This window comes from Anopheles stephensi, chromosome 2 (assembly GCF_013141755.1).
Source record: "Anopheles stephensi strain Indian chromosome 2, UCI_ANSTEP_V1.0, whole genome shotgun sequence".
Lineage (NCBI taxonomy): Eukaryota > Metazoa > Arthropoda > Insecta > Diptera > Culicidae > Anopheles > Anopheles stephensi.
In genome coordinates this window covers 59,215,040-59,228,490 of record NC_050202.1, presented here as the reverse complement: position 1 = coordinate 59,228,490, position 13,451 = coordinate 59,215,040, and the positions used below count along the sequence as shown (strand labels likewise).

At 45.8% G+C, this 13,451-nt stretch overlaps 1 protein-coding gene across 2 annotated transcripts in view; it reads left to right on the top strand.

Annotated features, from left to right (window-relative positions):
• Positions 1–13,451, top strand: part of LOC118506433 (heparan-sulfate 6-O-sulfotransferase 2) — an 80,008-nt gene that overhangs the window by 2,835 nt on the left and 63,722 nt on the right. For both annotated transcript variants that reach the window (XM_036043551.1, XM_036043552.1), the window contains exon 2: positions 2,890–3,162. In XM_036043551.1, the coding sequence (XP_035899444.1) occupies positions 2,890–3,162 (273 nt within the window). The remainder of the gene's footprint in view (positions 1–2,889; positions 3,163–13,451) is intronic.

Here is a 13,451-nt window from a genome sequence, read left to right as displayed (position 1 = left end):
TCCAATGCAGGACAAGAGCGCTCCACTTGAAAATACAGTTTTTCCTATCGGCGGCGGCGGGACTCGTTCGTTTTTTCTTCCGTTGTTTTTTTTCTCTCCCGCAAAAAACACCACGATTAAGAAGGAAGTTGCCCCCTGTGCTACTGCAGCAGCACACCAATCAGGGTCGGCTCCCTGTTCTCTGCTCAAGTGGTTGTCGGTTGGACGGACCGGTCGGCTTTTTGGTTTTTCCGGCGGTTTTTGTTTTTCGAGCGAAACACTCGAAAATTCATCGATGCTGTGAAGTGTGTGTGGGGTGGTGTGGTACGTTTTGAGCCAGGAGAAACCGAACTAAACAAATCGTGTTCTACGGTTGTGTACCCATTGAACATTGTGTTTTTCGCGATTGGAATCCACGGAACGCGTATCGTCGCTACCTTTTTTTTTAGTTTGGCTCACAGAAGAAAGCGGGCTTCAGAATTTTTGTGGCCCTTGCTGTTTTGCGAACAAATGTTTCAGGGACGTCCGGGAATGCGTTCTCGTTTTCGCCGTACTTTTGTGCAGTGTAGGAGTCAAGCTACATCGGCCGGTCTGCCCTTTTGACGTCCTTGGAGAAGGTGATTGATTCCGGTGCTTTCCATCACCAACTCCAGTGGCGAGTGCTCTGCTGGCTGTGCGTGAGTTACGAGCTGAGGCAGCGTCTATCGGACAATTTATTTCTTTCATTTTAGCATTCAATCACGCAGCCTCAAGCTGCCATCAACAATTGCTGCCACCGACGAGAAGAACCTTATGTGATCTCATTTGTTCAGCCGACCGTTACACTTTTAGGCATACGCATTCAGCACGGGGGGTGAAAGCGTGAGAAAGAGACTGCGAGGGGGAACCGAATGTCGGAATGTCTCATAAAACCATCTCAGCTAACCAGGCGCACCGCGGTACATGGAACAAGCCGACCAGCAAACTGGTACCGTCATCATTCGACGGGAAAGAGGCCCAACATATGTTGTGGTGCCATTGGACACATTCGGCTAACTTGTGTGGTTTCGTCGTTGTGCGGTGGCGTTGATTTCATCCTTCATCCATCTCCATGCCACTCTGTCAACGTGGCCATGCGTATTTGCGGACGACTGGGTGGACACTAAACGTTCCCATATCAATCATAATTTCGCCATTTTTGGCAGCGCCACTCTATATCACTGTGACCATCGGGGTCGCATGTGGGTTAGGGACGTTGTGTCGAGGAAGCTAACGAGATGCTAGACGACTTGTAGAACTTTCCGCCGATGGGAACCTAAAACGGGGATGGGTATAGGCGATTGTTGAACGGTTTGTGGATATTCGTTAACGGGTTTCCATCTAATCGAAGGGGGACACACATCTGCTCGTGATGTAGTATAGCGATAGGGAGGACGACGTCTCTGACGAGATGCCACTGATAGCACCACCGCCAGCATTCCTCTACCACACACACTTCTGCAGCTCGAGTTGATTAGCATTCGGTTGCTGTAAGTTGGGTAAGAGTTGATGTACTTTTAAGATGTTTAACCGAACGTGCCGGACTGGTAGCTAAAGACAGCGCCCGATAGTTAGACGAGATCGCCTCTCTTATGCCAGGAGGTTTCTAACAAGAAGGGAAGCAAAAAGAACTCAAACACACACAAACACAGTAAAAGCACAAACTTTCTGCTCGTTCATGCTAACGATGTTTTGATAAAGTTCCAAAACCCGCCACCACTAGTCGTGTCATGAGAAGTTTTCTAGTTTTGGTAGGGCCAGGAACGTCGTGGCGGAATTCGATTGCTGCCTGCCGGTGCTGCTCCAGACAATCGTCAAAAAGTGTCAACAGATGGTGCTGGCGTTGCTGCTCCGGCTGCTGGCCACTGTCACGATTTTACGTGTCAGTAAACTTTCCGTCCCGTCCGCAAAACGGGAGACGATGAAGTTCCGTGCTCGATGATGTAATTTCTGAAGGCGCTTCTTCACACACACTCGCACAGACACTGGGCAAAGTTGTTTGCAAAGTTGGGATCTTTGCATCATAAATTATCGCACCCCAAGGACCATGTGTGTGTATGTGTGTGTTTACTGCACGAGTTTCTTAAGAGTTTTTTTCTGGGGTTCTGGGGATGGTTTGTTAAGACTTCCATTAACGTTGGCGCTACTACTAACAGAGAGACGAGTTAACGAGAAATTGCCGAAAAAAAGTCCTGGATGACAAAAAAAGTTCCAACCGCCAGCATCCGTATCATCTTTTTTGTTTGTGATTCCGTTTTTTTCTCTCTCATCTGAACCCCTCCTCTCTCTTGACTCTTCTAAAGATTGTGGGACGAGCTCTCATGAGCTGAGATTACTTGCCTGTGTCCTTGGACGAATTGCAAAGGTCTGCTGCAGAGCCAAACAAAGAATTCGAGTGGAGCATCCAGGCCATCCAGAAGTGCTTCTTAAAACAAAATCCAATAACGAACCGGTGGATTGCTTTCTCCAGGAATTCAGGCTTCCCCCCTTTCCCGTATCAGTCAACGGCGTCTTTGTTGGCGATTAATCTTGGACGATGGTTAGGGTAGGACCGTTAGCATTAGGAGGACGGAGGAGGCTGTATTCTAGCCATTTCAATTAGAGAGCAAATATAAACATTGAGATTACGCGTACCGCGTGTTTGTATGAGCGCCTGTGAGAGAGAGAGGGCGCATCTTGAAGGTGTTTGATTTGCTCCTATCCGCTGTATGCTTAACCCATTCTTTCGTTGAACCCCGGAAAGCGCAAGTGAATATTTCCTCCACCCAACTGCTCCATCTCTATGTAAACTCTGATCCCCTCCACCGAGGTTCTCCCTCCGGGATCGTAAATCGTTTCTCCCCCGCCATATCGCTGTTTCTAACGTTTTTGGTGTGTTACTTCCTATTACAGGTGTGTGCCCTTTCGCGCCGGGACGTCACCTCATCGGCAGGGCTCGGGATGCCGAGCGGTGGTTCCGACCTGACGGCTGGTTACGAGCACGATAATCTCGGCAAACCGGTCCAGCAGAATCTGCTCGCGAACCCGGGCCTCAGCTACGAGGAGGTGCTGAACGATGACTTCCAGTTCGACATGAACGCGCACGACGTGATGGTGTTTCTGCACATCCAGAAAACGGGCGGCACCAGCTTCGGCAAACATTTGGTGCGTGATCTGGACCTGAAGGTAAGGAATTACGACGATGGTGGATGGCGGAATTGGAGGTGACGCATTGTCACGTTCAGGTTTTGTTGGTGTACGATACGATTAAGGAGTTTTCTCGATTCTTTGTACGGTTCTTAAGAGTTATTCTGTTTTTTTTTTATGTTGGGAGTGAATATCGTCTCCTGCCCAAAAATGGTAGCAACTTCCTTAGCGAGTTTATTTGTTCCCGGTGCGTTTCCCCTTTTCTTTTCGGTGGAAAGAAATTAAGGCACACCTGAAATGTTGAAAGTTAAAGTAGTCGCAAAGGAGCACTTCTAACAGCGGCCACAGAGCAAAAAATAAGACCAACCGTTACGGAACAAACCGCCCTCCGTCACAGATTCTCTTGCCACAATGTTGTCTTTCCTTGTGTGTGGAAACACACACCAAGGATGAAGCATTCTCGTTTGATTTTTTTGTTGCGCTCGTTGGTTTGGTGGATCCACTTGCTTTTCGGCTATGCTCTCCTTCTGCCTTCAGTAACGAGAGGCATCCTGTACTATCCGGGAGTTGGAGTATCCTGTTTCCGTATATTCAGCAAAATTTCCGATTGGTCGCAAAATGTTTGGAAAGGACAACCAGAATAGCTGGAGCTGTAGCTGCCACACCACTCTCTAATGATTTCGTTTCGAACGAATGCCATTTGTTTCCCTTCCCGCATCCTTGGCCGGTGGTGGCATTGAATGATTTTCTTTCCCCATTTTCCACATCTTTTGCTAAGGTTCTGCCCAGTTGTACTACATACACTCACTAACCTGATCGGCGGCTGATATTTTCTGCTCGAGAATGGAGAAGCGCTTCCTATATGGATTCAGGTGGTGGTCTCTGGAACTGAAATGGACTACCCACCACCACCACCACCTTACTGACCACGGCTTTGTTGTGTCCCTGTCAGCACTAATTCATATGTGCCCACCTGGGTACCACGATTGCTGCTGGCTGCACCGGTTGCATACCGGTGGTAGATGAATCGAGCTGGAAGGATGGAAAAAAGGGGAATTGTCTTGCATGAGCACAACCGTTCAACCGACGTGATTTATGTTACACTCCCGAGCACAACAAAGAATCGCACAAACACCATCCGGCTCTAGGAATGGAATTTCGTAAATTAGAAATCCGTTTTTTGCTGCTGTCTCGGTTGAAGCACAACTCTGTTAAGGGGAAAGAGAAATGCGCTTTGCGGAAGCGAATGATATTTTGAAACCTTAAGTGGCAAGCTAAATTGCAAGAAGTTCCTCCAATTAGGCAGTGAAAATGACTGCTGACTGTTGCGGTGCAGCACCGTTCTTCGGGAATAGAGTGTGCACTGAGAAAAGGTTAGAATGTCACAATTGGAGCCGCACTGCCTTGCTTGTTGGTATGAAGTTGAGGTGGTCCGGAGCAATTTTTAAATCGATAGTTCGCCTCTAGGAAAGCGGTGGATACAAGTACGAATTGAATTGAAACCTTTTTATTTGAAAAAAGAAAGGAAAGGGCCACATGATCGAACGTCAACGTCCATTTGATAGACAGTCGATGATGCCAGTGACAGTAGCAATCATCCTCTATACATATGAGGAAAATGCTTTTTTTGTGTTGAGCAAACGGTTTTTTGATGTGCAAGAGAAGCATAGAATAGTCTCCCACCGTGTTCACTGTAGCAGTGCGTGCTGTACTGTCGTTTTACTGCCGACTGAAATGAACTAATATTAACCATTAAACGTAGGATTAAATAGCAGGAAACATAAAAACAGGCGAGCGAACTCGCCCGGATAGATTGGATGCAGCAAAGAGCATCCATTTTATGTGCGTTACTTCCTGCGCTTTTCGCTTGGAAGTGTGGGATGATGTTGCGTCGGAAGAGATGTGCACGAGCTCGGATGCGTACATTTGTGTGTGCTTGCTTGAAACGTACATCATGTGCTATGGACTTTCAATGGACATTGCAAGAAGCTTTATTTAGTTTAAGTTTTTTAGTTGTATCAGAATTATAGAAATTGGTTAAAACATAAAATATCTGTTAGTATTACTATTGATTAATCAATTATGGAATGCCCTCTTCCTTGTGACCTAAGAGGAACAATCTCAGTAGAGATTGGTGAGTCTTGCGATATCAGCTCTAGACTATTTTATCGGTCCGTGTGTACTCCGTTTTGCAGCTCATGATGTTTGGTTTTGCTGGAAGTTCTAAAAATAGTCTTGATTTATCCAAAGGAGTCCTAACGTTGCCTAGGGCACTTTGATTCGAGCACTAAACCAAAAGAGTCATCTGTAGTTTCAAATATCCAATTGGAAGATATTCTTTCAAAATGTTCATCTTGAAACACCTCTCTTAAAAGTTGTCTGGAAATTATATCTGGTTATAGTTATTATTATCAGTTGGAGAGGAAACTTCTCCACTCCAAATACCTGTCGCGACGGACGAAGCTGGGACTGTACAGAATATTTATAGTCCCAGTACACACATACGCCACTGAGACATGGACTGTCCAATACAGACGAAGCCCTCTTAGCCGCGTTCGAGAGGAAGATGCTCAGAAGGATCTATCGTACAGCGAATTAGATTAGCCAGGCTCCGGTGGGCTGGTCACGTCATGAGAATGACACCGGACGACCCAGCCCGTAAAGTCCTTTTAGGCCGTCCACACGGACAGAGAAGGCATGATAGGCCCAAATTGAGATGGAATGATGGCGTTGATGCGTCCGCCAGAACGGCCGGGATAACGGATTGGCAGACCGTAAAGCGGTTGTAGCGCCTGATTAGTAAGTAAGTAAGTATAGTCATCATTACAAGGATTCCTGTGCTTGGTGTTTTGAGTGTAACAGGTCAATTTACTAAACTTCCGTATTTTTTTGGGCTACCGTACAGAGCACAAGGTCACCTCCAATGCGCAGATTTTTAACGGTTTAAATTTAAATTTGTATGCCTGTTACGATAAAAAAACAGGCGGATGATTTAATACACAATCGTATTGTATTATTTTTTTGTCATTTGCTCTTGAAAATCTGTCCAAATTCGCAATGCCTCCACTAAACAATGCATCTCGATGCGGTCTGTGAGTCTGTAAGCCAGTCGTCCCGGAGATCAGCCCCATCAATGGAACAACGCATATTGTGCTAAGCCGGCCGAAAACTCCGACCCGAATGCATACGCGTTTTTTTGGTGGGCCAAATCCAATTTTTTTGTGCCATTTTTTTTAGCTGCTGGTTCTGGCAACAAAATGCTGTCCATTCATATACATGGCGACGTTGATTAAGCGTACAAAGCGTAGAACAGAGGACCAACCAACCAACCGACCATACATTGTGTTACGCTTGGAGCTTCTTCTCTTGGTCCAGTTGTGATCTCCCGGTGGAGGGTAGCTTCGGTGTCTCTTTTTGACCACCATCGTTTGGTAAACCGGGAGGGAGGGTGTTGTTTTGGTGCGAGTCACACGACTGTGAAAATGAGCGTAAATTATGTTCTTTACGGGTGTAATGCTACGCGCGGCTGATGTTAAGGAAGCAAACACATCTTTGTGGTTATTTGCTGGTCTCGCGCCCCCCAATCACACTAAGCCCGGTGTCACAGCGACAAAGCGCGCTGATATGTGCCGAAAATCGTTGGTGGTCTCCCGGGAAGGACGCATTCTTTCTCAAGAGACAGTCTTTTCTTTGTTGTTTGCTGCATCCCTTACCCACAATCGTCCCGTGGATGGAGCACGATGATGATGAGGGGAGAAGTTGGTTGGTTCCGCCGTGCCGTGTCACCGTAAATGGCAGCGGATTGACACATGTGGTTCTACGTTCGATCCGTGCGTTCGTCGTTGTCGGGCAGGTTGTACCGTAAAAGGACAGTGTCAAAATAATTCCTCCCGTCGTTTTCTTTGGTTTTATTGCCCACAGTTCGTTCCATTTCAGGGGCGATTGTTGTCGGTTGGCTCTAAATTGCCAACAGTTTATCTCTTTTGGTTTGGGGGAAGTAAGCAAAGAAAATCTTCCTCTGCTCGCTCTCTGTTAGCTAGTGGAGCAAGTTTTAGTGTGTGTTTGAAAGTTGTAACTGCAAACATTTATTGACCATTTAATTTACTTTCGTTAATTAGTACCGTTCAAAAATGGAGTTGGAATTGGAGGGAATGAAACAATTGGTTTTTATAATTGTAAACTTTTTTTTTCAATTGGAAGTCATATTTAGGTTAAAAGCAAAAAGTGTAGTCAACGTCTAGTCAATCTCTCTCTCTCACTTTAAGGTGTGTTCCATTCCATTGCAAACCGTGCTTCTGATCTTATTAAATTTCTTCATCCGTCCGCCACAACTGCTTCTAGCCAGAGGTGCAAATAAATTCCCCTAATAAAGCTTCCACCCATACACCCCATCAATCCGAATTCCAATAGACGCCTGCAATGAGAGGCCTGTGCATGCGTCAGCTTTTTTATGTATATCGATTTTTTTCCCCCCAGTCACTTTTGTCCTGCTTGCATCAATGTCGGAATTAACCTGCCAATGCCTTGCTGTGTGCACGGTACGTTCATTATTTTATTCACGTTGACATTTAAATCAGGAAATGGCCGAAAATCTATTTTTATTGTGTCCCATAAACTCCCGAAAACCTGTGGCGCTTTATCCGCATTTTGGGGATGGCGTCGTCTGTTGGTAGTAAGGAGGAATGGTTAGTTGGTGGGTAGAGGCACTAGGGTAGGGTTTACGGTAGTCGTCTTTCAGCCCTAACGCACACGACCCGTCTGCGTATGTGTGTGCGGTGGTGGCACACAGTATAAGACGCACAGCGGCAGGCACCGTCTTCACCTTCACGATGTTCTCGGTTTTATCGACAGATTGATGCCTGGCTACCGACTCGACCGACCGACTGACTGCTGCTGCTGTTGGGTTTCCACTGTTGTTTTGCTGTTTTGCCCTTGTTGTTTAGGGGTTGTGTGATTGGGATTTGGAGATGGGATTTTTTTTTTTGGGGGGTTGAAATGGTGGTTGTTGGTACACAGCGGAAGGGAGATTTTGTCGATCGACCCGGTGTCTACCACCGCACTACCCCAGTGCGTTCGTACTTCGTTCGGTTTTCTCGGTGCGTAACGACGGGTATCGATCGCGCGCTTAGGTGAAACCTATTTTTGGGTATTACGACGATGCCTTTACGTTTCATTTGCTACCCCGAATGGGGGGAGGGGGGGGGGCCTTCCGGAAATTCGAAACACACACAATCGGCCGATGGGGTCTCTCTTGGTAGACTCCCAAGCCTTCTCGTGGGGTTTAACGCTGCTTCGCCGTTAGCCGCTGTAATCGTACGCTGCCCTTTTCGGCGTGCGTCGACCGTACCAGGGTTGGTGGGGTCGGTTAATTCAGTACTACTCCCGGTTGGATTTGACTGTTTGGCGCCAACCTGTTGGTGTTTTATTTGGTCGGAATTATTTCCGTTTCGTAATTTGATCACCCAAAAACGGTGGTTGGTGGTCAGTAGGAAGAGGAGAAAAGAGGGAAAGGAAGTGAACGTTTTTCGGTCGGGTGTCTCAATAGCAATTCTCCAGTGAGAAAAGCGGTACGGGGGGGGGTGCCGTACATTCCATGCCGATTAGAGGAGTGTGCACAACCCTCTCGGTGGCGGCGTGTTCGGAGAATGCCTGGTGTTGTGCGTTTTTCGGGTTTTGTGTGGGAAACGAAACCTCGATTTCGCGGTGATTACGGTAAGGATAAACATCTGTGTTTCTTTCCCTCGACGGGACTCGATTCTGGACGAATTTGTTTTTCGGGTGTTAAATGTGTGGCACACGACAGACGAAAATCAGAAAATGCGACAACCTCCCTAGGTTAGCTTTTTAATGACAACTCGCGTGGTCTAAAGTGAAATCGTTTTTTTTTTCTTCTTCCTGGTGCATTATAGAAGTTTGCTATTAAAGGCCTTCCAAACGCACGTCCGTGTGGGCAGGAGAAAAGTGCTAAACTGAACATAAATATCGCACCAAAATAAATCATTGCCTTGTTTTCGTGGGGGGATGGGGAAGGGAAAGAGGGTCTCTTGGTTGTGGTTGCCTGCGGAAAGCGAATCCTGCTATCTCAAAGACATTTGCTTACGGGAGATGGAAACGGTAACTTTGTGTCTTCGCGCCGGCTTGGCGGAGGTGGTCGATCGACGCCGAAAGGTGCCCATTAGGATGACGAATAGTTATTGTTTGGGGCATTTTAAAACCCCCCGGAAGAGGTCTGTGACAGTCTAATCCCGCGGCACGCCGAGCACGACAAACGAAGGCAGTAATATTATATGTTTAAATTTGCACACGGTGAAACATTTTCTCGACGACGATGTAAACACCAACTGTGCGCGGGTGGGAAACGATGCGATAAAACAGAAGAGGATGCGTTCTGGGCGAATCTTCAAAGCTTTGAAGGATGGGAATGTTGTGTGTTGTTCACCTTTCCAGCGAGAAGAGGCATTTACTGATGATGATTGGGATGGGGAGGTGGCTTTTGCTGTTGTTTATTGTAGTACAAGCAGCCGGTTCGTAATTCATTGCTACAGATCGTTAGGTTAGCATTTTCTTTTGTTGTTGTACATTTGATCGGGACAAACAATGGAGACGAATTTTTCGTGTGGTAGAGGTTTAAGGACAATACAGTCGTTAACATAACTATACGAACACCTGTTTTTTTTAGAATGAAAAAGAGGTAAAAGCGATAGCTAAACTTAATGTTTCTGTAAGTCGTAAAGGGATGGTCCGGTGGTCAAGGCGATAACGGCGCCGGTCTTCACACGGTAGGATCGGCGTTCAAATCCCATCCAGACCGACTCCCCGTACGCAGGGCTGACTACTTTGCTACGGGTGAAATCTATTCACAGGAACCCAGATATGGCAGCCCGAAACCTCTCGAGGTTTTAGTGCCGAACAAGAAGAGGAAATTGTGAAGAAGAATATAACCCCATTTTTGAGAAGAAATATATAATTTTACACATCCTTCACATTTTTTTTTTGTAAAAAAACATGTCTTTAGGAACACCAACGAAAAATATTTTTCTCTGCTGATGTCATGACTTTCAAAATCGTTTATATAAAATCTCTTCTTTGTAGTTTTTACGGCCATGATATGATTTTTTTCATAATAAGATTTTTAGGGTTTTAGGGTTGTGATATCGCAAGTTTTCTTTTCATTTTTCATGACAAAAGGATTCTTTAAAAAATGTTTATATTAAAGAACTAATACCCAGAGCCAGATCAAGACATTGATTGGTGTTGAGAGAAAGAGAGAGTAAAGTTACCAAATATCTTACATACTTTTTTCCATGAGTAGATAAAATCAAAAACTCAATAGCCAATCTATTTTTCAAGAAAGGTTATTCAGTAACACAATATTTCAAAAATATAGCAAAATTTCTCTGCCACTGCCCAAATCAAGTCAGCTAAGAGGCATTCGTCATGAAAAACAGAAATACAAGGGCTGAAAAGTTCGACTTGACCTCGACTTTTACCGAAATTTTAGTAAGTTCAAACCTAGTACAAGTAACGAAACCCGTATACAGTGGTAGTCTTATTTTGTTGTCCATCACTGTATTGTTCTCAATTTATTTAGATTGAGATCATTTTCAATTCTATCAAAGAAAAATCAAAAAAGGAAATATTCGTTGGTCCGACTTAGAAATTGTCGTTGAACCAACATTAGCTCTAATTTATTCAGCGAAAATATTGTTTCTCTGTCCATAATACCACGAAATTATTTTGGAACGATAACATGAACCATCTGAGTACCTGTGTTATATGCTTGCCGCTTTTCATCTTCGTTGCTTTTTGTCGCAAATTGAATATGTATATTGTTCGTGCACCATAACCATTACCGAGCACAGAACAAAATTGATGTAAAATGTAAAATCGTTTTTATTTTGTCGCCGTGTCGTGAATTTTGTCTTACCGTCCAATACGCAAATCTCTGTTCCCACATTGTTTCCCACCCGCTTATTTATGATGGCCATTAATCTGGAATTGATGTAAAATGCAGCGAACGATCAATAAACGAAGCTCCACTCCCTGCGTCGTCATTTGAGAATGTTTTTATTGTCTTGCCGTCTTTCATTCCATACTTGGCGCGGATGTAAAACCAAAAAATTCAAACATCTCTTTGCTGTGAGGCGCCATACGGTGCATAAGAAACATCCCCATGTCCCTCTGCCACCGCAAGACGTTTCTATCGAAAGAAAATGTTTTTTAAGTGCGTTTCCACTTGCAAGATATCTCCCACACAGTGTCTGCTCAATCGAATTCCACACTTTTCGCCACGCTGTGTGCAAGCACAGCCTCAACATTTCCATTTCACCAGTCTGTCGGGCCAGTCAGCAGGGAGAATTCGTTGGTTCGTTTCCTTTTTGGCTACCGCTTTGTAACAAGTACAACCGTAAGAATGTTGAAACATAAACACTTTCTTCACCGCTTGGCGCAGTTTGGCTATAAAACATTATTAAACTGTTAGCACCTCTACCCGCTTCCGTAGTCGTCCAGTTGTGTGGAACTTGGTCTCGCGGCAATGGGGTTTGAATTATGTCGGTTTTTTTTCTTGTTCGGTGTTGCTCCGTTCCACCGGCAAGCGCAACGACCCATGCTGACAGCTCACAAATGATCTTCCCATCGGTCGTGCGTGCTTTGATGGAGGATGGAGCCGTTTTTCCGTGCTGACAGTTTTTTTCCTTTCCGAACGTTTGTTGCAACAAGTTGCATGCGGAGAGGCGGGGAGACTCCTTCCGGAGGAGCTTCCTTGCAGGAGTTAGATGGGAATATTTGGAGAATTCTTTCAACGAGATTCCGCACCGGTACACGGTATGCGAAATATATATCAACTGTCACTAACGGAAATGGGAGTCCGGCGCTACGAAACGGAACGGGAATACAGAAGCAGCGGTCCAAAACCTTTGGAATCCGACGGCGACGCGACTGTTATGGCACGGGCGAGAGGCACAAAATTGAAAACTATCAACATCAGGAGACCACCAACGAGGTGTGGAGGAGTGCTGAGTAGAACTTCCCCGAGCGGTCCGTTTCAATTTTCATTCACAGTCAGTTTTTCCCAACCCGTTTTTTTTTTCGTTGTAGAATATCGAGAATGAAAAATAGCTTAAATCACTTGCACCGGCAGAGTGCGCGACGACGGTCGGGGTGTGTGTTCGATTTTTGGGGTAAAGACCCATGAAGCAGACGACTGAGACACAGCGTGCCGCGTCGTAGCAAAGGAAGGGAAGACTATTCACACGGCTGGCGGCGGGCATGATGGTATGGCTACTCTGGCGGCTCATAAAACTGTTGACGGATAGAGGACTCGCGAAACGTTCGACTAACTGTTCTCGGCAGGAACAGGGGCAAAAAAAAAAAATTGGACCACAAAAAATACCATAGACGCACGTTTCGCCCACACAGCTTTCGTCGTCGGTTTTGCAATGCACCGGAGATTGTATGTGAGGCTTTTGATTTTTTCTGGTTGGCGAAACCCCTTTTGCACGACATTTGTGGACGCGAGAAACGGTGGAGACGGCAACACTGGCGCTCTAGTCGAGTCAGCGCATATGGCGCTACAACTGACTGGTCGCTTGTGTTCATGAATGGAGGTACGGGAATGCTCATGGCATTTTTGTTGTTGCTTTTTCGTCTGTGGGGTGTTGGAGTACATCAAGAGTGCAGGTTCATGGGGGGGGGGGGGGGGGGGTAGTCATAGTCGCGCTTGGTGAATCGATCATTTTTAGCGCAAGCCAGCAATTACTATCGCGATCACGTTTCGATGCATTTCCTCTTGCACAGTAGACTCACGTACCCGCTGTGTGCTACGGGCCGGTTTGAGATTGTTATGGCGAGGAGCCATCTATTTTTTTGTTGCGGTTTTATTAATATACCCAAATTTTGGAGCAATAGTTCGTTGAGTTGAAGTTCCTTCTACATTGAAATCAGATCGATCGGTACGAATAGGGGTAGGAAGGTGAATGCTGGTAACTTTAGCGTTCCGAATAGTTTCGGTATAACGGATGCCATTGGCATCATAATTCAACCATTCGCGCTGCGATAACCTATCACACCGATCTTCCTGTGACAGAATGCTTTCATGTTGACGGTCACAAAATCCCCTGTTCTACCCGATGTCGCCTTCATACGACAAGCTGTATTTGCATGTTGGGTGGGTTTTTTTTTCACCATTGTCCGATCATTCTACGCTCACTCGTCCGCGCCATGTGGGTACGGGCGAACCACACTCGGCTATGAACCTTTGGGAAGCTTTGGTTTTTGCTGCCAAGTGCTGGTGCCGCTCAGCAAACGGTTTTGTGTTTTTCTTCCGG